General features: G+C 39.3%; 1 protein-coding gene across 1 annotated transcript in view; it reads left to right on the top strand.

The window, feature by feature from the left end:
• Window positions 1-24,939, top strand: part of CPQ (carboxypeptidase Q) — a 159,277-nt gene that overhangs the window by 45,107 nt on the left and 89,231 nt on the right. Inside the window, exon 4 of the mRNA XM_065831608.2 lies at window positions 13,082-13,289. Within this exon, the coding sequence (XP_065687680.1) occupies window positions 13,082-13,289 (208 nt within the window). The remainder of the gene's footprint in view (window positions 1-13,081; window positions 13,290-24,939) is intronic.

The raw sequence follows: 24,939 nt of genomic DNA, 5'->3' as shown, positions 1-24,939 counted from the left end.
AAGGCTCTGGCGGCAGGTGAATGACAGAGAATACAGGTCGTTACCTTGGAATACTGTATTTTCAAGTGTAAATATTTTTAAAAGGTTGATTGTAGCTCCAAAGATTTGGATTTTAAGTTCCATTAGTAACAACTTAAGTTCCATTAGTTACAACTTAAGTTCCATTAGTAACAACAAGTGTCGAAGCCACTGAAAAGAGCATGAAGGAGCTGAAATTTCATGAAAGTACAAGGTTTTTTCTCTAATAAAAGTGCTTCATCATCAAGAACAACACAAACATTAGAAATCAGGTCCTGGGATTCAAATGTGATTTTGCTAAAAGTCTGAGGTTTGGAAAGAGTGAGCTCACAGGTAGGACTTAAGGCAGGTTTTAGCCATTCTTCTGTAATCTGTGTATTGCTTGTGCCTTTTCAGGGAGTAGACTGTGATTGTTCTTTAAAGAAGGTCTGCATCTCTTTCTGAGTTTCTCTCCCTGCGGTCTCCAAAGAAGGAACCAACACCTTTCAGGGCTCCCAGCTGCCAGCTCTGAGAACGCTGCAGTTGCTGCTGGGGGGACATGGGACAGCTAGGAAGACTGTGAAGGGACCAGGCAGCTTGAGTACACACTCCATATCTCCAGAAAGGATATTAAAAGGATCTACATTTGTGCTCAAGTCCAAAGAGCTTGAGCAGGGATTCAACACTGTCCAGATGCAGCCAGCACCTGGAGTCCAGAATCCTTGGCTGCTGGGTTCCTCTGAGAGACCGTCCAGGACTGTAACTCCACCGAACGATGTGCTTTGGTTGGTTGGTTGTTTTTTTCCCATCTTCCTTCACTTAGTTGATAATGCTAACAATCTAGGAAAACAGAAATGGCATGCTACAGTGTTTGAGAGAATGCTAACATTTCAGTCTTGCCAGAAATGCAATGTGAATAGGCATACCCATGAGAAAACTTTAGCAGAGCTACTTAGAATAATAAATGCAGCTGCAATTTATTATTTTAGAAGCATAACTGTTTTTCAGTGTCTAAAATTAGGTTTTAGTCATGTAAATCTCTGTATGGTACTCCTCAGTGACAATCACTGATGGATTCCTTTAACCCTTTCCCAAATAGGTTAGTACCTTTGGCTCTTTGGATATTTCAGTGTTATTTAGTAGAAAGACTTAAGAGTTAGTGAAAAGATGGCAGAACCCAGGCAAGTGTGAAAAGATGACAAGGAACTGGAGAACACCATTGTAAAGCATCAGACTTCCAGGTACTGCTTGTCCATAGGAGTTTCCTGAGAAAGGAAAATGCAGTTTGTTTCCCTGAGGTTCTGCCCCATAAGGTGTCTAAATTGAAACAGATAGTGTAATTGGTCATATTTTAAATACAAGATTTTTAAAAAGAACAATTTTAAATGCATAGACCAGTGTCAGCTCATCATGCCATGCACTTGGCTGTATATCTGCATAAACAGAAGAGGTATAGAAAGGGTGTTGTTACTCTTATCTCAATCCAGATGATTAAAGAAAATATAATGGGTTTTCAAAGCACTCAAGTCAGTTTGGTATGCTTGGGTAAGTGTGGGGTATTAGAGAAAGTATCTGTGAGGCTTGAAGAGATTTTAGTCCCAGTATGTTTGTGGCTGAGAAATTCTAACCACAAATACACTATTTTTTCACTTCCACCCGAGTTTTTCAGAAGTTTGTTATGGGGTTAGCAGGGAGCGGAGCTTGTGAGCTGGACAGCCTGGCTGTTAGGGTTTCAGAAGGATGATCCTGGGTGTGTCCAGCATACCCAAATGTTTGACAAATCACAGATTTCCAAGGAAGATTATGTTTTATCAGCATTTTTACAGCCAGACCACTCAGTAGTTTCATAGCTCTGGCAGCAAGAAGTGATCCTATGTGATTTGCGGTGTACCATGGGGCATGTCAACCGTCAACTGTTTGTTGCAGGTGAACTCCTGTTAAACCAGGGGTTTTGTTCATAATAGTGCATGGGCTGCATTGCAAGATTCACCTGCAGGTCAGTGAAACTTTATCTTCATGTAGATGAAACTATTAAAAGGTCACTTTGAGGACAGAGTGTACAAAGGCTTTGCAAGCTGCAAGTGCTCTTTGGGCTGCACTTACAGAACAACCACTTTAAACTACATGATAAATAGTTATGGACTGCAGACATTCAGAGTTGTGTAGAATTCAGTATCTGTTTATAGACAAGCTAGATTTGAAATAAGTACCATTTCCAGTGAATAATTTAAGTAACTCCACTATGCTTACACAGAAGTGTAGTACAGAGCATTTAATAAAAACAAATTTTCTCTTGACAGCTGCAAGTTAATTCAGCCTGTGCTTATTAGGTTATAAAACACAGTTCTACTTCTTAAATTATATGTTACACTACTTTCTAAGTAGATACATTTTTTAACAGATTTTTCTATTTATATTATTCATGATGTTATATATGTGGTCTCAGTGTTAACATTAATCATTAACAATCAGAAAGATAATTTTCCTGCCTGGTGTTCTTCAGGGAGAAAAATCATTCCTAGTTAGCATTTGAACACTGGGAAGAGAATTCACACTTAATTCTGTCTTGCAGTGTTGCACTGAGTGGGCTTCAGTGCTTTCGTATCTTGAGCTCTAAGGCTGTGGGGTGTGTGTGCATGGGGCTGTGAGTGCAGGTGACTCGCTGGATGCCCTTCCTCGTGGTGGCTGTCTGGGCAGAAGGGTGACACTCAGGAGAGCTAGGTGAGGAGGAAGTGAGGAAGCCCATGATGCCTCTGATAGCCCTCTTCTCCTGGAGCTACTGGAGGTGAGCTTGGAGAGCCATGGTGTTCCCATGGCTGTCACTTTTCAGGTAGTCTGGAATCTTGTCGTGTCCCTAAATCCACTTCACCTTTTCCACCACCACAATTCATCTGATCTGACTGTCTGTGTGCCCATATCTCTTGGTTAAAGTCCAAAAGCATTTGTGTATTTAAATTTATGTACATACTATAAAGTAATGATCATTATTGTACATTCCAACAAAAGTCTCCAATTGCTACCTTCTTTCCCAACATTTTCTGAAGCATCATGGATGAACTTATGAAAACGAAAGAAAATTGTATTGTTTCAGGCAGTTTCTCTTCCAGCAGAGACTCTCCTAGGCACTCTTTATTAGATATTAAAGAAATCCATAAAATGTAAGAGTGGGATTGAGAATAAGCTTTTCTCTCCCCTTCAGCAGATACTGAAGGAATCAGGATATCTCCAGAATTAAATAACAAGAGCACAAGCCTTCAAACAATAAGCAAGATAGTATGAGTATACATTGTGTATTGAAGAGCACAACAAACTTGATAGCTAAAATGAAACAATGAAAAAGTGTTGCCATTTGACAGCAATTTCTCTTTCCCTTTTGAGGAAGGAAAATGGCTTGAATTCTCAAGAGATAAGTATTTTCTCAGGAAATCCCTATGTTCATTCATTTCTTCCTGGCAGCTGCTATGTGCTGAGTGTTCTTCCTGTGTGCTCTCAAAGAAACCAGCAGCACGGGAAGATCCCCAGAACTGATTCAATCATTCTCCCAACCATGGTTTGCACTGGAAAGACTTTTTTCTTTTCAGCCTGACACTCTTCATTTCCCAAACACAATGCAAATTGCCAGGAAAGGAGTTGTTCAGAGAAAATATGTATCTATTGGGACATTTTGTATTCCATCTGATGCAGATTATGAAGCTTTTGGGAGAAGCCGCCACAATCAACAAATGCAGCTGGGCAAAGAATGTTTACACTTGGCATGACATTTTGCTGTGCTGCTCAATTTTACAGGAGTTATTACAATGTTATAATATGTTTTTAAAATATATTCTGTTGCTAAAAGAAACTTTCCTGTTGACACTGTGTCAAGTTTGAGACAGAAAAATTGAGGGTATATCTGTAACTTTGAAGCAACAGACAAGACTTACCTGAATTTTGAAAATAAAACATACAATATTTTTTTTATAATGACTTTAGCAAATTAGTGTAATACAGTAACAGGTAAAGTATCCATATCATTTAAGCATTTACATTGCATTTCACATTGTGTGAGTGTCATTGTATAATATGTGAACTAGATAGGCAAATATAATGATCAGGTGATGTTAAAATAGTTCTTTTCCTGTTACACTACTAAAATTTCTCACTTGAGGGGAAAACTAACTGGTACGACCTCTGTATTATTTTTACTAACATACTTTTTATTCTCTTGACCTGAAATTGTTTTTCTTTTACTTGAACAGCGAAAATGTTGGATGATTTAATAGAACATCAAAAAGGAGTTTATTATTCTAGAGAAATTAGATCTGTGGGAGTAAAAGAAGCATTTATGTAGTGAGGATGTTTCAGAGTTTCAGTTTTCTTCAGAGAATATAGAGGCTCACTCAGGGAAGTGTCTTGCAGTGGCTTTTGGTTTGCTCACTGCTTGAGACTGAATCCAGTCAGATCCTTTGCTCTTCTCATAGCCAGTCAGTTGTTAAAGCTTTTTTTTTTCTTTCTTTTTCTTTTTTTTTTTTTTTTTCCCTTCTGTTAAAGTTAATAGAAGATTTGCCACTGATTTTCAGTGGAAACAGGGTTATACTCACAAACAGCAGAAAAGATGACTAGATTTCTCTGTTTCCTCTTCTGTTTCACTCTGGGAATTTACTTCCATGCTATCTATGGTGATAATACCGAAGTTATTCTACTGTCTCTTTTTCACTTTTAAAAGCTCTCTCTTCTTTTAAACATGTACATAGTTGCTTTTGGTGCTAAGATACTGTTCTTTCCCCTCTGTCATTTCCATTCCTTGTGTTTGTTTGATTTTTTTTTTTTCCTAGACTACCCTTGTATTCCTTTTGACCTTTAAGCCTTACTTTTTACACTTTAAAAATGTATCTCCATGCAGCTTTGTTTGCATTGCCCCAGCCTGTTGTAGGGAAAAGCTATGCCTAAATATGTTTGGGTTTAAGGTATGTTTGTTACGATACGCTGCTCTGAAGGGTGTGTGGCATGGAAAAGGAAGGGAAGAAGAGGAAAAACTCCATCCACACCCTCTTCTGTGAGTTTGAAACTTTCCTCTGACTCCTTTCAGACTTCTCTTCCCCTCTCTTTACCTCCCTGGTCAGCTGATTAAAAGGAATAAGTTTTATGGTGGGTGAGACCAGTATCCCCCATCCCTACACTTTTCCTTCAGCTCACTGGAAGTGTTGCCTGTGTGTTACCCTGTACCATGACCATCTTTTGAAAGGAGGAGGAACCTCCCTGTGCTGTCCTGTAATATATTGTATTCCACAGCAGAGGAGGCTCAACTTTCTGGTGTAACTTAATGTACATGCCTGTGTATGGGAGAGCCTGACCTTCCCACTACTTACTGTCTGCAGTGATGCAGAGACTTGGAAGCACTCATACAGTGATTGATCCTACCCTGAGAGCTCTGGTGCCTGATAATTTTAATGTAAGAATTAATTATCAATAATAGCAAGTGTCATTAAATGGAGGAGGTACGAAGGCCATATCAGTATTCTAGACAGCTAGCTGTTATTTAGTTTGCTTGTGTAGTGTTAGGCCTGTGATGCTTCTTTGTCTCTGCTTTCCAAATAAATACTTTTTTTTTCCCTTTGCATTTATTTGTATCCTTCCTGTAGGTATAAAATATAACATCTGTTTCCAGTGAGGTTTTTTTAACCTTGTCCTGTGTGCTCACTAGTCTCTGCTGTTAGAGGGGTCACTGCTCAATAGGCTGAGAAGCCAGGAGTTGGAGAAAAAAGACAGAAAGAAACCCCATGGAGCCAGAAGCCTTGCAGCTGCGGGCGATGAGGATTGTCGCTGGTGTTCCCTGCAGGAGCCCTGTGTTAAGGCACCTATGGCAGCGTGCAGCGGACAGCTGCGTTCCCACCAGCCCGCATGTAAACACAGGTGGAGGGAGCTTGGTTGTTCGTACGGACAGGAGGAGGCCAAACATGTGTATGGCTTAACTGGTTCCCTCAAGGTATTGTCAGCTGCTGGAGACTCATCCTCATGTCTGTAAGATACAGAAAGTTTATTTTTCAGTGGAAGCGCAGCTGATGCAAACCTCTGTTTCCTACAGACGTTTGGAAAGGACTGTGCTGACTTTCCTGCTTTCCCAGCAGTTGGATAGTCCCGGGGTGGGATTCATTGGACTTGCTTCATTTGATCATTTTACCATTCACAGTTGTTTTCTGCTTCTTGTTTGACAAACCAAATCTAATCTACGCTATTTTTGAAAAAACTTCTGTGGTTATCACAGAATTGATTCCCTTGGTGTGTGTGGTACTGAATATTATAATTAAATACAAACATGTACATGTTAGTTGCATTCTGTAGCCTAGCACATATGTCAAAGCTATTATGCTTGTTTGGTAAAGCCCAGTTTTAATGAGTACCTAGCACTGATCAGATACAGTTTTCTAGATGTTAATTTAAATGGAGTCCATGTGGTAAGACTAATGCCACACACCTTTTCAAAGGGAGTTTTCCTTGGTAAGGCAAATAATTTTTGAAGTCTCTCTTACACTTCATTAGGCTTGTGCAGATGCTACATCAATTGAGGATTGATACATAGTAATATGGAAGAGACTGCATAACTAGACTCCATATATTCTAGCCTCAGTAACAGACTGCTATATTATTTAATTCCATATTTGGACCACATCACATTTTTTCTCCTTAGTTTCTTAAAATTTTCTGTGCATATTCATATTTTGTTCCAATTTTACCAGTCTTACTATTATTTCAGCTTAGTGTAAATCAACAAATGAAATCATACAAAATCAATACAAGAAGCAAACAATGCAAGAAATCTTGGGACAAATGATGACAAAGACGCAAAATTAGGCTGTGAATTTATTTATTTTATATTTTGCCAAGTGGCTGTAAATGGAGAATGGTCTTGATTTTATTTTTAAGGACTTAGTTCTCCTGAGAGGATTAACAATGCTTTTGACATTTTTACTAATTCTGTTTCAGTTTGGCTTCTCTGTCCAGATAGTGATGAAAATCTTGAAAGTATCTACACAGTCTGAGTGCGCACAAGGGCAAGTTCTGTTTTCTAAGGACTTTATGGTGCTGTAAAAGGGGATTTACTTGAATGAAGTTCAGCCCTTGCCATACTGTTCTTGATGAAGAGAAAGATACAGAAACGAGGCACTCATGAGTAGCTATTCTCTGTAGCTAAATGTGAGATCAAGGTGTATAGTTTCCCTTTTATTTTGCAACAGTATGTTCCATCACTCCTTCAAAGAGTAAAGCTTTGTATGTGAGGGAATTTTCTGTGTTCTTTAGAATATACAAGTGGAGAACTGGAACTAAATTATGAGGAGGATGCAAACCTATTGCCAAGAGTTAAGGCTGTGGTCTTGGTATGGCTATAGCTAGTGATTAATATAGTCATGGTTCCATTCAGGAATGTATTTTATGATTTAAGTCAATAATAACAAACCAGCTGACCTGGTATGAATATTTAGCTTACATGTGGTTAGTATAGTCGATATGACCAGGTCCTGTAAAAAATAGGTGGTCATGTATGTAATCACAGTCTCATAATGTGTTTGGCTGATTGAATAAACTAAATATATTTAGATAACAGTATTGTTTTATCTCCCAGCCCTAGATTGCTTTATGAAGTTGGTATGAAGACTTGTGCATTGGGGGTGGGGTGTGTATACATATTATGGCTGAAGTAGATCTTTGTAAGCCTTCATATAATCAAGTTTTGTGTGGTATATTGGGCTTTCTTGTTTGTTTGTTGTTGTTTTTTGTTTTGTTTGGGGTTTTTTATTGTTGTTTTGGTTTGGTTTTTTAGTCATATTAGAGTTCTTGTAATATCATGCTGACTTCTCCCTTTAGGAGGTTGCTATCTTTGCCTGATGCTTCAACTTGAGATGTGTTTTCCATCAGAGCATCCAGTTTAGCTTGAAGCACTGGTTCTTAGTTTATTTGTCCTTGGGCATTTTAACTTATCTTTGAGATAAGGGTTGGTAGTCCAGGAACTAAGCAATGAAGCATGCAAGGTCAGCTACCACAGGACCAAGAGTTAAAGCTGAGCTGACGACAGCAGCTCATCTTTTCATCCACACCTTTTAGTTTCTCCACATTTGATTGTTTTACTCAGAGGAGAAACTAATTAGATGCCTGTTGACTTTTTTATTCTTCCTTTACACTTTTCTGTAAGATGTAAGCCACATCTGTTTCTTACTCGTCATTTGATGTGTGCTTCTAACAGAGAGAATGCTTCATTTTTGTAGCCTTTCCTCTGCTTTGTTATTCAGATTGTGATACTTCTGTTAAGTACTTTCCAAGATGTGGCATCTAGGGGTTTTTCAAAAGCAAAAACCAACCACTTTATTTATCTGAATCTTGTCAGCTCTTGAACAAGGATGTCAAGACCAAATGATGATGAGTTTTTATTAACATTAATAAGTTTATAAAGGATTAATCTAGCTAGAGGTGTTCAATTTTTTGAGTAGTCTAAATATGGAGATGAGGTAGATGTAAAATCAGAACATGTGCTTTTGTTAAATAGAATAATAATAAAAGAACCACCCACACCCTCTCCAACACCAAACTGCGGTGTTGGAGTAAGAGTATGTTAGATATTAAATGGCCTACTTACCTTTGAAGTTTTGTAAAATGAACGCAGGCTTTGCTGGATGACAACTTTTTCAGACGGAGTGTGGGCTGGAAGCAGCAGGAGCCGATGTTGCTCCCAGGTGCGGGTGGGAGATTCCAGAGCTGCACCTTGCTCGCCTATGGGTACCAGTGTGGCAAAGACAAATGCTGATTCTGAGTCAGGGTTGCTTTGTGATCTCCCTAACTGGTTTTATGTGATGTATTTATTTCTTTTCTTTTTCAAGGGGCAGGGAATGGTAACTGCAAGTCAAATTTTTCTTTTTTCTTTAGCAAAATCCGTTTTCTTTAGAAAGAATAGCCACAAAGTCACACTTGTTCAGACTCAGTGAAAAAAAGTCTTCCTTGCCCACCAGTACCAAAATTATTTCTCCTGAACCACATCCTCTTTGCCCTGTTTTGAGCCAAACTCAGGACCACTTCTCTCCATCTTAATCTGTTACACACAGAGTCTGCTAGTAATTTCTTTTCCATTTTGTTTAGTTAATTCTTGCTCGGGTCTTGCCATATGGTCAGCAGCTTTTCCAGGTTTTGGTTATCTTTGGATAAAAGGCGCTTAATTAACTTCAAATTTTTTTTATGTGCTCTTTGACACTTTATTAAGGAATTTATTGTCTAGATGTACTTCACACATGACATGTCTTGCATGCGTGTAAACTTTAATCAGTTATATCCCCGGATGCTTAGTGTCTGCTGCAAATGTTTTCTACGTGGGTTCATCTTGCAGCATTACGGATATACAGGACTGGGATATCGCCTTGTGCTTTTGTACTGATGACGCTTAGGGCCCATTTCCCTTTTTGTAGCAATCATTTAGACAGTCATCCATTCCCTTCAGGTCCTGGCATCATCTGAATAGTCGCTGCCTCTGCTTGCCTGTACTAAAATGTCTTAATTTGGGTAGTTAATTTTACTGTTATAATCTTGGCAAAACAGTGGTTTGAGCATAAAAATGGCAAGACTAACGGGTAACTTCAAGGTTTATCTTTTGGGCTAACAAGTGTAAGTTTTGTACATGCAAACCTTCATTCATTTGAGGTGTGTAAGCACGCATGTGTCTCAGTGGGTTGTCAGCAGCTTTATTCACAGTTGTGGTAAAGCGTTGGGATTGAACATCCAAAAGACATGTAATTGCTGCTTATATTGGAGAAGAAAATACAGTTGTAGGGGTTTCTTTTGTTGAGCATTGGGGAAATAACAAGGGGAGTGAAATCAATACAGGTGGTGATAAAATTTGAATTGCTGCAGTTCTTTGTACAGGGTATGTTAGTACTAAGACATATTCTTGCCAGAAGACACAGGTGAATGGTTTATTTTAAAATGAGCAGAAACTGTTTCTCCTCAGTTGTTGAATGTAGGGGTTTTTTGGAACATTAATACATGAAATTATAATATCTCTTTTTTTTTTTCTTTTTCGCAGATGTTATTTTACGTTTTTGGTTAACATGCTGGGTATATCCCCGGACACTCAAATAGTAAACAGATGCAGCAAATTGTCACAGTTTAAAAGTGGGGGTGAGGGGGCTGTTTGGTTGGTTGGTTGGTTGGTTGTTTTTTTGTTTGTTTGCTTGTTGGGTTTGTTGTTGTTGGGATTTTTTTGTTTGTTTTTTTTTTTTTTTTTTTTACAGGGACAATGGGTTCTGAGTACCAGGGTAACTCTGTTATTTTGAAGGTCACCCAACCTGCAAAGCTGATGAGGAGAAGGGGCACAAGCCTTTGTATGAGGTTCAGCCCTAAACAACTGGGATCAATAACTTCCTAAACTGTTCCCAGCTAATAAACAGATCGGTCTACACTCTGAAGCAGCTCCCATAAGACCTCTTTAACTGATTTCTACTATTTCCTTTTCGAATAAACGTTTATATATATCTACTCTGGGGGTTATGTTATTGATTACAATATGAGTTCTTATTGAGAAGGTTAATTATTTGAAACAAATGGAACTGAATAATCTCTCCCATTTTACCTAATCTGTATCCTTACAAAGTGGATTTCTCCATTCCTCTTCACCACATCTCCTCCAGGAATTAAGTGGGTTTTTTTCCAATTTAGAAGACTTAGATATCTCCCTTTTTTGTTTGTTTGTTTAAATGTATAAAAATAGGTGTTTGCTACAGTAAGTAGGCTCATAGGTAAAGATTTTCATGTATTGGACATGATTCTGGGCAAGCGGCTCTGGGTGGCCCTGCTTGAGCAGGGAACGGGGTTGGATCAGATGAGCTCCAGAGGCCCCTGCCAACCTCAACCATTCTGCAATTCTGTTATTAATACATGGATAAATAGTTTAAAACTTGTAACAGCTGATGTGAATAATGTCTGTAGTCTGGTTTGAAAGCTTCAACTCTAACCCTTCATAGGGTTACATGTAGGTGAAGATATGATTTAGCTTTAGAGATTTCCTTCAGAAACTTAATTCACTGGAATTTTGCTGATGAAATCAGAATTTAGTAACTGAGACAAATAAACAAATAGCATATTCATAAGAATGTTGAAGAAGCCTCTAGATCATAGAATCATAGAATGTCCTGAGTTGGAAGGGACCCAAAAGGATCATCGAGTCAAACTCCTGTCCCTGCATATGAAAACCCCACAGTTCACACCATGTGTCTGAGGGTGTTGTCCAGTCTCTTCTTGAATACTGTCAGGCCTGGGGCTGTGACACCTCCCTGAGGAGCCTGTTCCAGTGCTCCACCACCCTCTGGGTGAAGAACCTTTTCCTAATGTCCAACCTAAACCTCCCCTGGCACATCTTCCTGCCATTCTCTTGGGTTCTACCATTGGTTTCCAGAGAGAAGAGATCAGTGCCTGCCCCTCCTCCTCCCCTTGTGAGGAAGCTGTAGCCACAATGAGGTCTCCCCTCTGTCTCCTCTTCTCCAGGCTGAACAAACCAAGTGACTTTAGCTGCTCCTCACGCGGCTTCTCCTCTGAAGCCATCACCAACTCCATAGCCCTCTTCTGGACACTCTCCAGTAGCTTTGTATCCTTTTTATCGTTTGGCGCCCAGGACTGCACCCAGTGCTCCAGGTGAGGCCGCACCAGTGCAGAGCAGAGTGGGACAATCACCTCCCTGCCCGGCTGGCAATGCTGTGCTGGATGCACCCAGGACACGGTTGGCCCTCTTGGCTGCCAGGACACACTGTTGGCTCATGTTCAACTTGCCGTCAACCAGAACCCCAGATCCTTCTCTGCGGAGCTGCTTTCCAGCATCTCGACACAGAGTTGCTGTGTCCCAGGTTCAAAATCCAGCACTTGCTGTTGTTGGACTTTGTGCGGTTGATGATAGCCCAGTTCTCCAAATTGTCCAGATCCCTCTGCAGGGCCTCTCTGCCCTCATTAGTGTCAATAGCTCCTCCCATTTTGTGTCAGTGGTCATTCCCTCAAGTCCTTCATCCAAGTAATTTATGAAGACATTGAAGAGCGCTGGCCCTAAGATGGGTCCCTGCAGAACCCAGTAGTACCTGGTCACCAGCCCAACATGACCCCATGATCCAAAGATCTCAACAGAAGCACCATAAAATGAGAAATGTGTAAATAATGGCCAAATGTGAAACAAACAAACAAACATGAAAGGAACTTGTTAAGAACCTTGTCTATTACCTTTTAGCAATCGTGATGTCAGATCTGGAATTGCACATTCCAGTTAGCTCTGGGTGCAGTGGTGGTAGAAGAAGCCTCTAGAAATAATTATTTTAAATAGTTATGAAATTATCTGCAGCTTTCTGAGAGGAAAGAATAAGTCACTCCATATCACTCTGTGAATGTCAGAGGAACTGTGTGATTGTTTTTGGTTTGCTTTTTTTTCTTTTTTTATTTCCACAAGGCATAGCTATTCCTAAATGGAAGACACTGAAGCCTTATATCTAGTGATATTTTTTTTGTTATTGTTTTGTTTGGTTTGAGTTTTTTAATTCTTTTTGGTCTACAGGTAGTGATTGAAATCTGGAGTGTACTGAGAACAAATAAATGTGCATTTTTTTTATGATCTCATTGTGTTATATTTCCTGAAGTTTCTCATATTAGGGCTCTTCAAAATAAATCTCCTGTCTGATGTTGCAATAGCTGAAGTAGTGAATTTTAATTTCATTACTTGTCACAGGGCAAAAATGCACTTCTTATGAACTGTTCACTTACTGGCTTTTCATTTTTTTTCTTCCTGGTAAAGCAGTGAAGGAAAGTGATATCAGAGCATTTACTAATGCAATGTCAAAACATGCTAATGACCTAAATAGAGCTGACACGCAATAGCTTTCCAGACATGTGGAATGGTAACAGGGAGATGTTCTGGTTAGTATAAAAATACTTGATGTATTTTATCAAAAGGTCTATTTAAAAATAGTTAATATATCCTTTTTGAGAGTCTGCTGGGAATGGCAGTGAAAGTATTTTTAATAATTTTATAATAATGATAATAATTTACAGAGCTAAATTGTCAACGCTGTGTTATTTTTTTTTCTTCTCACAGCCCACATACTGGGTGGCAGAATTACCAGCCTGACGTGCCTCGCATTCCCACTGCTTGCATCTCTGTGGAAGATGCTGAGATGATGTCACGGATGTCTTCCCGGGGCACTAAGATTCTTGTGCACCTGAAGATGGGGGCTAAGACCTATCCACACTCCCCTTCCTTCAACACTGTGGCAGAGATAGTTGGAAGCAAGTATCCAGAGCAGGTGAGTGAGAATATACAATAGAATGAAAAAACAGACCCAAAGTACAGCCCTTCCTAAGAAATCCCTCAAGTGAGTAACTCCTGTTCACCTGCTCTTCTACATTTCCGACATCTTGGCTTTTCAGTCTTTTTCAGGTAGCAGGTGTGAAGCCACTTGACTCAGTTCTAACATACGAAGATGTATTTTAGAAAACTATAAGAATTACTTTGTTCTAAGAACAGGAAATTCAACTAAACTCCTTTTTTTTTTTTTTCCCTGGCTTAAAAGTCACTTTAAATAGTACCATCTGCAGAGGTTTACAAAGAAGCATGTATGTAAGCAGAAGTAAAATTCTAGCACTGTAACAAATACAATTATTGTTTTAAATAAAAAGTAGTAAGTTACGGTTGCCATAAGGATTTGTGCTTGCGGTTTGCTTATTGTTCTGTTAATTATCTTCAAGTGGTTTCCTGATCAGGCAAATAAGCCCGGTTCTGCTGTCTGGAAAGAAAACTGTTTGCCTGAGTTTCTCCTCAAATGTAAAAGTGAAGGCAGGATGTCGGTTTAACTTTCTTGAAGATGGTTTTTCCTGTGCAAATCATTTCTGCATTTAGCAGGAGTTGTACATGTGATAGTTTGGACAAATAAACCACCCGTGCCTAAAAAGTATCTGCATATTCTGTTTGAACACTAGTTAATCCTAAATTGTTGGTTTCCATGTTAAGACTTCTTGCTTTCCCTTTTCTTCCAAATTCCTAGCCAACAATCATACAAACTACATTCGTGCTGCTGAAGGATTTGTGCCTGGTATCAGGTCTTCTATGTCAGCTTACAACACAGAATAAATTTTCTGGTGGGATGGTTTATTGTGAAAATGCGGATGTAACCTCAATTACAGCAGCACTAGAAATTGCTGCTACAGTGCATTTGCTGAGACATGATTCTTTTTTAAGCAGTGTAGCTTTCTAACTACAATGGAAAATAACAATTACTATCTCTGTCTTTTAAACCAAGCCTAGCTCTTAAAAGATTTTGTCTTTTCTGAGATCTTAGTTCTGGAGCTCTGGCTCCTTAGTGTGAGCATGAATACACGGTTTCAGAGGCTTGATTGCTGGGCAGGGAAAAAGCAATTATCCTTATGGCTAATTGGTTAACATACCATTACCTATGAGTCTGGGCTCATGAAACATATTTACCGAGTTAAAGACAATGCCCCAACTTCTAAATTAGGGTTTAGTTAATTTAATTTTATGTGATCTGAATTTTTAGCCATGCTTCTAACCAGCTAATAGGCTATCTTTTCTGAATTATGTTTGGTGTATTTCAAAATTTGACATTTTAGTTCAGCGTCCAAATGTAACCCTCAAAGATGTTTTAAGGTGCTTGCTTGTACTTGATTTTCTCTTTGCTGTCCTGCTCTGTTTCTTTAAGTACTGAGATGGATTGGGATCTCTTCACTTCTTCCGCTGAGAAGCTCAGTTTTTTGAAACACTGAGTAAAGACTTATTTAAAAGCCCCCTGCTGATGTTAATGGGAGTGGTAGTGGACACACTTTGAAAATGTAACCAAGAAACAGAAAAATAAAACAAGTGAATGTTTAGGTTTTTTAGTACTTGATTCCTCTTGGAGCCTTAATGGGTGCTTCACCATGCTCATTCCACTGTGTTACTCTGTTAAAAATGGGAACCATCTCGCTATTTAGGCAATAAAATATATTGTAAACCCAAACTCTTACAATGCCTTTTATGCCAAAGTGTTTCAAAATGCAGTACAAATCCAGGGGAATTAAAAGGTGCCATTTCCACGGGCCAAAATTTCAATTTAAGTTTTGAATTGAAACAAAAGCAAATCTGGATCTCTGAACTCTGGGTGAGAAATCAGCAGCGGGTGGTATCGCTCTTACAAAGGTCTAAAGCAAACCAGTTTGAAATTGGGCTGGAGCCTGTGAAACGTAACTGGTCACAGGTATTGCAGCAAATTATAAGTTAAAAAACTGGAATTTAATTGAAAATTAGGGTCACTGTGGGATACTGAAGAAGTCTGGTGAGGGGTGATACAGTTCTATATGTAACTACATGTTAGGCATGTTTGTATTCATTTATATATTGACAAGAATTTAATTTACTGCTTGATTTATAAGTAATTTGTTAATTCCTCCTGTGAGATTTTAGCATGTTTATTAAAAATAATCACCAAGAACAGAAATCATATTTCTCAGAAAATTTTCTGTTACAAGCCATGCTGAATATTATTACTAAAGTCCTTGAAAGAGAAAAAATATTTATTGTTTTTTCTTACCTGCTTTTCTTTTCTTTTCTTTTTGTTTTGCTTTGTTTTTTCTTTATTTGACCATTCTTGCAGCATGTCCAGTTCAGTCCTTCCTTTTGAACATATTTTTCCAAGTATTTTGTGTGGATTCTTGCACACAGCAATGGAGGGAAAAAAGGTAAAACTAGAAAAATGTTAAGGAAAACAAAAAATAAAAGTACTTTAAATACTTCTGACATATTTTTCCACATTTTCCATATTTTTCCTTGGTTTTAGACTTAGCATTCTTGAAGTCTTGTAACAGACACTTTGTTTTGCTGTTGCAAGAAATGTTTTATATCATCAAAATTATATCATCATACTTAGAATTTTCAAACTTGCAAAGCTGTGTTTAGGCATCTATGCTTAACTTCAATACATTTACATTTCTGAATATCTTAAAGCAGTAAAAGAAATAGAATTAGTGCATTGTGAAGAAACAAGCTCTCAGGCATGCATTCTTCCTCAGAAGCGATGATGTGACATGGGTGCAGATGTCCTGTTGTTTTTCGAGGCAGCTCTGCACCCAAGGCACGCAGGTGCTTTTGAAAAGTGAACCCACTGATACTTCAGGTTTCTGTTCTGATTTCCCCTTTCTGTTCAGCCAGCCAGTAGCAGTAAGCAAATGCTTTAGCACAAATTGCTTTGACTAAGAAAAATGAACTTTGAAACCTACTCTAAGTTGCAACTTTGCACTACTGAGTTTTCAGGTGGTGTAGAAAGCATCTGAAGAGAACAAGGAAATGGGTTTTGTCGTGCTGTCAGTAAAGCTCAGTGTCTCACCAAGGTCTCTGTTCTGTTTATCTTGGTGTCATTCCTTCTGAGTGAGGGAAGGGCTGCTCTCCCCAGACAGGACCCTTGCTGATGTCAGCACAGGCGTAACCATGCATGTTCTGAGCAGAGACATCTCCCCACCATGCTTGCTGCCACTCCTGAGGTCCTCCTGTAGTGCCTGCTGAGGCCTGAATCCCCATAAATTCCCAAAGGAGGTGAGCCTGTGCCTGTGAGATAATGAGTTCAAGATCAAACTTTTCTTCATATAAATCGGTTGGAAGCAGTGGGACCAAACATGCTATGACTTGATGCCCTGGCAGTCTTTCTGAGCTTGGGTTCACATTCTCACGGTGCTTAGGACAGCAATGAGAGTGGAAAACCTGTGGGTTGTGGGGCTTAACGTATTTAAGCCTGTATGACTGCTGACAGCCGAAGAGTCTGTGAAATAAGAAAAGGTTATGGTACCAGAAACTGCTGAGCTCCAGGCTATTGCAGGTCAGAGACATTAGCAGTCCATGCCTGGCTTCTATCTTGGAGAAGGAGTTTTTGAAGCACACTGTTGCACCCTGGACAATGCTGTTTGCATCCTTTTGTAGTGTATTGTGTACTGGTGAGATGTTTTATTTAAACTATGTAAGTCGACACTGGAGACTGACTGACTGAGAATTTCACAAGTTAACTAATGTGGTTTTCATTTGAAATTCAGGCAGAGCTGGCAGTAAAACATGTTTGTCTTCTCATTTTAATACAGATGTAACATGATTGGTCTTAAAGTGCAGAAGCAAACATTCCCATCTCTGGGGAAATGCTATAAATAGTGGCTGTTTCTTGTTAGTCTGGCTTCAGTGAACCTAATGTGCCAAACATGGAACCACGAAATACATCGTCAACTGAAAAGGTATCAAAGTGGTGAAAGAGAGAACTCTTCCGTAATCCTGACTTTCAGTATCTTTCCAGGCTGCATATTTCCTGGTTTGCAGTGCTGTTTTACTTATCTTACAGTTACTAAGAGATGGGAAAACTGTTTCCTAAGTACCCTACAAAGTACATAAATTTAACAGTTGCTCATTATTCTCATTATTCTGTGATCTAGCATAAATACTGTAGAACACAAATGGAGAGGTTTGTACATGGCTTTTTTTGAATCCTGAAGAGCTGTTCCAGGAATTCACTTTTTAGCCTCCTGTTTTAATGGAGTGCCATATCTACAAATTGTACCATTTAAAAAGTGACTATTTTGAACACCACAGACATAAAAGCCCATTGAATGTGCTGTAACTCTGAGTCAAGTTTGGACACCACTTTGAAAGTAACAGTCCTAGGCATGATCTGAGAAATGGAGATGCTAAGGTAATAGATTGTGAAGTTCTTTTCCAATCTGTGATTCATGTAACAGAACCTGTTCTGCAAAGAAAATAGCAGCTTATTTACTTTTTCATTCTTCTTTCTTTCTCTATTTCATAAATCAGCTCTCTCTTTGGAATTTGTGATACTGGGCAAAGCTCCAGGGAACAAGAGAACATGAAAATTGTCCAGACTTCTGAGCTTGTTAGGCAGTCATGCACATAAGGGAAGAAATAATTTGTAGACCAAAAAAAAAAAAAAAAAACCACAAATCAAACAATCCAACCCCAGGAAAAAAAAAAAAAAAACCAACAAAACACGTCTTCTCTGAAGATGTGTAATACTCAGTACAATGTTGTTTTATGGCCTGGCATCAGTTCTACATATGTTAACAAAATGTCTATCCATTAGCCCTTTGATGTGGCTTCCAGATATCCCTATGCTCAAAGTAAATCATGCATACAATAGAGCTTTGAGTAGAAATGTTTTAAGAGCCTGGTGCCATCAGGTTATGGCTCCATTATCACATTTTCTCCATGTGGATTGTTTTGCTTTTCGTTCCAAAATGCTAAAGGGCTTTTAAGTGCACTTCTGTGAGCCTCTCTCCTGTGACTGTAAGCTGATGCCTGCCACTGGTACAATTTAAGAGATCTGGAAAGAATTTAAGAGATTATTATGTAGGGTTTTGAGAGTGCCAGCCCATTACTTCATGATAGCAAACTGGTGGAAAAAAAGAAGAAAGAGAAATGGTGAAAAGAAACAAGAGAATGGGTGAAGAAAGAACACTGTTAGAAAATGTTATATTTTCTTTCAAGTTTTTGTATTAGTACTCTCTGAAAGAAATAGTACCCTCTGTGTGTGTGTGTTTTATTAGTAACAGAACTTTGTACTTTTAATTGGGGGGGGTTGTTTTTATAGCATGCCTTGTGGGAGTGGCAATACTGCCGTCATTTGTTCTTAAACAGGGGTCTTGTCATAACAAAAACAGTCAAATTAATATGAAACTGATATGGGGGAAAATTTTTCCTTGTAACTTGACCATTTTATTTTTTTTCTCTTTAAACTACCGGAGGGCCTACAAATTTTAAGTCTAAAGTGTATTCCAAATTTCGTGATGTAGAGCTTGGCAAATCTAAAACTTGAATTGCTAATTTAAAACCCAAGAAAGCATTTAATTCAGTTGGGGAGAACTTGGCAATAGTTTGCCTTCTGACTTCGAATGACCAATATGTCCTAAATAGGCATGTTTTATGGAAACCTCAGTGTCTGGGTATGCAACAGAGGCATCTTCTAAGTGATTTGTATGTATGTGGCAGATGTCATTATGAGGTGACAGTTAAAAAACATTGTACTACTTAGAGTGTGTGTCTGAAATACTGGTGGAACAAATAAATTTGGGAATGTGGAAAAAAGATTCAAAACAACTTTCAACTTAAAAAAAATTATTTTCCTGATATAATTTTACTAGAAAGCATCAGGTCAGGTTCACCAGCATAATGTGACCTTTGTAATGTTCAGATGTTTTAAAAATTACTTAGACCATATCTGTAAATGGGGCAGCTGAGAGTGGACAAGAGAGCCAGGGTGGCAGCAGCCTCTGCTCATCTTGGAGACACCTGAAGTCGCTGTGTCTTTCAGCTTGGTGATGCCAGAGCAGAACCAAGGGATATGCAACTCTTTGAAAGGGACCTGCTCATGCCAGCTAAGGCACAGTCACTGTTACTGCAAATGAGCTATTGAAAAACTATTGAAAAATGTACTGAATTTACTTACCATCAACCCCTGGTCCCCAGAGGGAGCAGGACCTTCTTAGAGTGTGCTGACTCAACATGCTGGCACACAACTGGTGATATCCTAGGTTACTGCAGCACCAGGGTGACAGTGACAAGGCATGAGGACATCTAGGTGGCTTTGAGTTTGGAGGCATTGAGTGCTGCTGTCACCCTGCTATACACCATTTGGATTCTCTTGATGTAAGCTCAGACAGCGTGCTTTCTGCTTTTCTCTGAGCTTGGGCATAGATATCCCTGTATACATGTCAGTTGGCTGCCTACCCCAGCCCCTTTCTCCTCTCGAATCCAGTCTGGTGTCAGCCAAAGCTACCAGCTAGACCGTTGCTCCAGGCACTGCTCTTTGGAGAGTTTGGTTGGATTATTTCAGTAATAATTTACAAATACACATAGAATTTACAGAATGGTTGTGAAAGCTTTTTTCCTCCACATTGTAAAAGTTCTCATCTCAAATTACACTGAATCCTTCTTGCATTTGAATACACAAGGGTATCTAAAAGGTAGTCCTGAGTTTGGCAGATGTGATACTTGCCTGAGGCGTGAAGTAAGAAACCACAATATTGAGGAGGAAGGAGGAGAGAAGCTATATTGTAGTTTTCATTATGAATAAGCAGGTGACAGAAACACTAGTGCTAAGTGTCAAGGGTTAGTTCAAAAAGAACTATTCACTACGGAAGTAGTCAAATAGCTGTAGTAGTATGTGTATACTTGTCAGGTGCAGACTGGATGCTTGACCGTGTACAGCAGGAGTAGGACTACCAAGATTGTTCTTGTCCTAGTGAGTCTGCAGGCCAGAAGATGAGTACAGTACTAAAAAAATACTTCTTTTCCATGTGAGTCTAATGGAAAACTGCATGTCTAAGAGTGTGTACTCTCACAGTACTATTCAATATATTCATCAACGATTTGGATGAGGGAATAGAATGCACTGTCAGCAAGTATGCTGGTGACACCAAGCTGGGAGGAGTGGCTGACACACCAGAAAACTGTGCTGCCATCCAGCGAGACCTGGACAGGCTGGAGAGTTGGGTGGGGAAAAATTTCATGAAATATAACAACGAAAAGTGTAGAGTCTTGCATCTCGGCAGGAACAACCCAAGGTTCCAGTATAAGTTGGGGAATGACCTGTCAGAGAGCAGTGTAGGGGAAAGGGACCTGGGGGTCCTGGTGGACAATAAGATGACCATGAGCCAGCACTGTGCCCTTGTGTCCAGGGAGGCCAATGACATCCTGGGGTGTATTAGAAGGGCAGTGGTTAGTAGGTCGAGAGAGGTTCTCCTTCCCCTCTACTCTGCCCTGGTGAGACCCCATCTGGAATATTGTGTCCAGTTCTGGGCCCTTCAGTTCCAGGACAGGAAACTGCAGGAGAGAGTCCAGCGCAGGGCAACGAAGTTGATAAGGGAGTGGAGCATCTCCCTTATGAGGAAAGGCTGAGGGGACTGGGTCTCTTTTGCTTGGAGGAGACTGAGGGGTGATCTCATTAATGTTTACAAATATGTAAAGGGTGAATGTCACAAGGATGGAGCCAGGCTCTTCTCAGTGACAACCAACAATAGGACAAGAGGCAATGGACACAAACTGGAACACAGGAGGTTCCACTTAAATATGAAAAGAAACTTCTTCTCAGTGAGGGTGACAGAACACTGGAACAGGCTACCCAGGGGGACTTGTGGAGTCTCCTACTCTGGAGACATTCAAAACCTGCTTGGACACCTTCCTGTGTAACCTCATCCAGGTGTTCCTGCTCCGGCAGGGGGATTGGACTAGATGATCTTTTGAGGTCCCTTCCAATCCCTAACATTCTGTGATTCTGTGATTCTGTGATGCCGTGTGTGGGTGGGATGGAGAAGGCTGTTTGACACAGATTCAGAGATTCTCACACACAGAACCAATGTGGAGGAAGACCTGACAGTGGAATTTTAGATGGTGGACAGAGCTAACACTGTTAATGGGGTGAAGGAGAAATTCTAAAAGCAGTGAAATCTAAAGTGTTCAGGCTGGGGCTCATGTGAAAGAGGGAAAGAGCTTGGTCTGCTCAGTCACACTGAGATACTGACAGTAGAGATGTTTTGCTAAGAAATGTGTGTTTGCAGCAGCTGAGAGAGATGGTTACTCAAGGGTGTAGCAGAGCACTTGGCAGAGTTCATGGTGTTAGTGGGCAGAGAAGCAGCATTCTTGGGAAATGCTGAACCAGCCGCAGAACTGCGGGCAGACTTGTTAGGGTTTCATACGTCACGTTGCTGCTTTGTGAGAACTGGAAGCGGGGAGAGATGCTGACAATGATAAGCTGACCACAGTTGATATGGTCTTTAAGAGAATGACTCTGAAAACCTCGGTTTGCTTCTTTAGTACACGCTTCAAACTGTTGATATCAGTTTCTTCTATTTTTTTTTTATACCACTGTTACATAGTTTTTGTACAGTCTCATTGGCCTAGGAGTCCCCTAGGCATATCCCTTATGACGAAAGGCTGAGGTGACTGGGTCTCTTCAGCTTGGAGAAGAGGAGACCTCATTAATGTTTACAAATATGTAAAGGGTGAGTGTCACGAGGATGGAGCCAGGCTCTTCTCAGTGACAATCAACGATAGGACAAGGGGCAATGGACACAAACTGGAACACAGGAGATTCCACTTATATATGAAAAGAGACCTGAAAGGCCTTGCGCTTTGCCACTGTAGCTTTATCATAAATGGAGACACAACAATGCAAAAGTATGTATTTTGGTTTGGCAAAGCAAAATATCCTGTAAAGCATGTTATACCAGTAGAATTTATCCAAAGCAATTGTTAATAAAATGTTAAAAATCTTGTGAGGCTGGCGGGCATGAATCTTAATTAAATCAAAGAATTAGTTTCGTTTATGGAGTTTCTCATTATACTTATACCAACAAGATATCATGATTTAATATATAATTTATCTACAATTTCATTGTGGACCAATATAATTCTAATTCATTGTAACAGGTAAATGGAAATTTTGGACAAATTCCTGATTTACATGGTTGATTTTTTTCAGTAGCACCTGTCAGAAAAGCAACTGGTTTATGTGTTTAGGACTGAGATCCCCTTTCTTCTTTATTGAAGTTGCAAAGAAAAAAAAAGGGCATCTTACAGCATCTTTAACAGAAAATGTATTTTGTATCACAGGTTCTGTAGATTTGCTTCTTTATGCTGAAAAGTATATTCCTCACAGTCTTAATTTGTTTATCCCACTTTGTTGTGTATTTCATAGGCTGTTTTACAAATATGAACACAAATAAACTAAAATGTGTATTCTTCTGGTAGTTACATAGTCCCTTGACATCTGATTTCTATCACACTGTTTGAATTTACAAACATTATTGTGAAATATTAGTCTCAAGAACAGAGTACAGTGTCCTGATATAAATTACTCAGAAAAATATTCCCTGTGTCCTATTTCATCTAATCATACACAAATTGTCATAGATAGGGTGGAGAATGGAGTAATATCATGATGTAAGATGACATCATTTGTAAACCATACTGCTTTAGAAATTGCACCAAATATGTGTTTTTTTTCTAGAGTGCATAAAAGCAAATAAAAACACATTTCCTTGTGTTTTAAATGTTTCAGCTCAGCAGGGAAGAATATTAATGCTGTCTCAGTACTTCTGTTTCCCTTAAAATTCTGGGCTTCATTTTTAATAGGGTGTCTGATCTAATGATCATTGTGCTTACTTTCTGCTTTTAGTGATGTCAGCTGGACAAAAATTTTCCTCGTCCTCTCCATATGCCAAGTTTAATGTGCTGCTTATGGGAGAAGGTATTTCATGAAATATTTCTCCACTCTAATGGAATTTGTTGCTGTAAGCTACACATATATGATAGTTTTAGGATACCTTCTTCTGTGGCACGCTACTCAGCAGAGTGGGGCATATTCTACTGTTCCGAAGAGGAAATGTCTGTCATCCACCTTCTTGGCAGGAGAGTGATTACTGAGCTCTAAAACATTATGTTCTCCCTCCTCTTCTTTCCGTTCTCAAATAGTCAGGAAGAGAACATGAGATCGCGTTATTCTTTGTGAAGGAAAGAAAAAACAAGATCTTGAGCTGTTGACAAGTATGTTCCTCTCTGTCTTATCCTACAAGTGGATACAACAGCTCGTGGTCTGTTCTGCTTCTATGATTTTGTTTCTTGGCATTGTAAACCTGAAGTCGGAGATGTCTTGGATTTATGTTCTCCACTTCTGCCTGAAGTCAACTGACCTCAGTTTATATGCTAAAGTGCTCCAGGGATCTGTTCACTTTGCTGGAATTAATGTTCAGATGATACTTAATTTGACTGTCTCTTAACACGTTCTGCAAGTTGTTCTGCAAGTCTTTCTGGAAGACTGCAGCTGTTATACTGTGCATATAAATAGGCTATAGTTAATAAGCCTATTTATAGCAAGCCAAAGTCAGACAATTTTTTTCTCATTCATTAGAGTTTCCAACCTTCAAACAAGTTTGACAAAATAATTGGATTGCACCCTTACCCATTAAGTATGGTGCATTTACTTTCTCATTGATTAATTTGGTAGTTTAATTAAAAATTGCCTGGGCAAGTTTAAATTCTGAATTTCAGGAAAGAGATACAGCTAAGCATAGAGAGACATAAATAAGATTACTTCGGTAGATTGGTTAAATTAAAAAAAAAAAAAAAGTAAGGATAATGTTCTAGATTATATGAAAATATATAAGCTTTGTACTATTTTATCTGTGGACCTTGTTATACACACAATTTCCTGCTAGAGATCAAAGTAACAGCCCTCCCTGCCTCTGCAAAATACCCAGCAAGCCTCTCAGAGTGCTTGAGATTATTTGTTGCACAGTCAGCAATGGCTAGCACTCAAATTACTTCCATTTTCATTTATCTATAGCAGGTTTTTCTGTGGATTAAGAGCAACTCAGGGGATGCTCACAGTTGCACTTCAGTGCGACCTTCTGAATCTGGTGGTGACTGGACCAGAGTGAGGGAATGAAGAATGTGATTGCAAATGTTACCAAGGTCACAAAGCACTAAATGCTCTGGAGGAGAGAACAATGATTCAGAAAAATCTTGTCAAATTCATAGGAATAATCAAAACTCATCAGGATTAAATGTGATCTGCTTTTCTTAGGAAGCAGGAATTGAATGTACAGTGTGCCCTGATAGGATGGCTCATACAGGGTCCTTGCCATGTTTGCTGAGAACAGTTGTAAGGTACTTAGGACTTAGCAGGTGTAGTACAAATTGTGGCACAAAAGTAATGAGATGACATCCAGCTTTTCCTTAGAAAAGCTGTCCTTCCTTGTGAACAGCAATGTTTTAGACAGGGCCACAAGTTGGAGCATTGAAGAATGTGTTTGTAGAGAGGCAAGTGGAGGCATCTAGACAGTCTTCTGTGAGCGCAAAAAGCTCAGGCTGCTGAGAAGCATCTGATTGTTCAGCATGCTGTGATTGCTGCAGTTTGTTTC

Source organism: Patagioenas fasciata, chromosome 2 (genome assembly GCF_037038585.1).
Source record: "Patagioenas fasciata isolate bPatFas1 chromosome 2, bPatFas1.hap1, whole genome shotgun sequence".
NCBI classification, from domain to species: Eukaryota; Metazoa; Chordata; class Aves; order Columbiformes; family Columbidae; genus Patagioenas; species Patagioenas fasciata.
The sequence above is the reverse complement of the archived record's forward strand: the minus strand, read 5'-3'. Positions and strand labels throughout refer to the sequence as shown.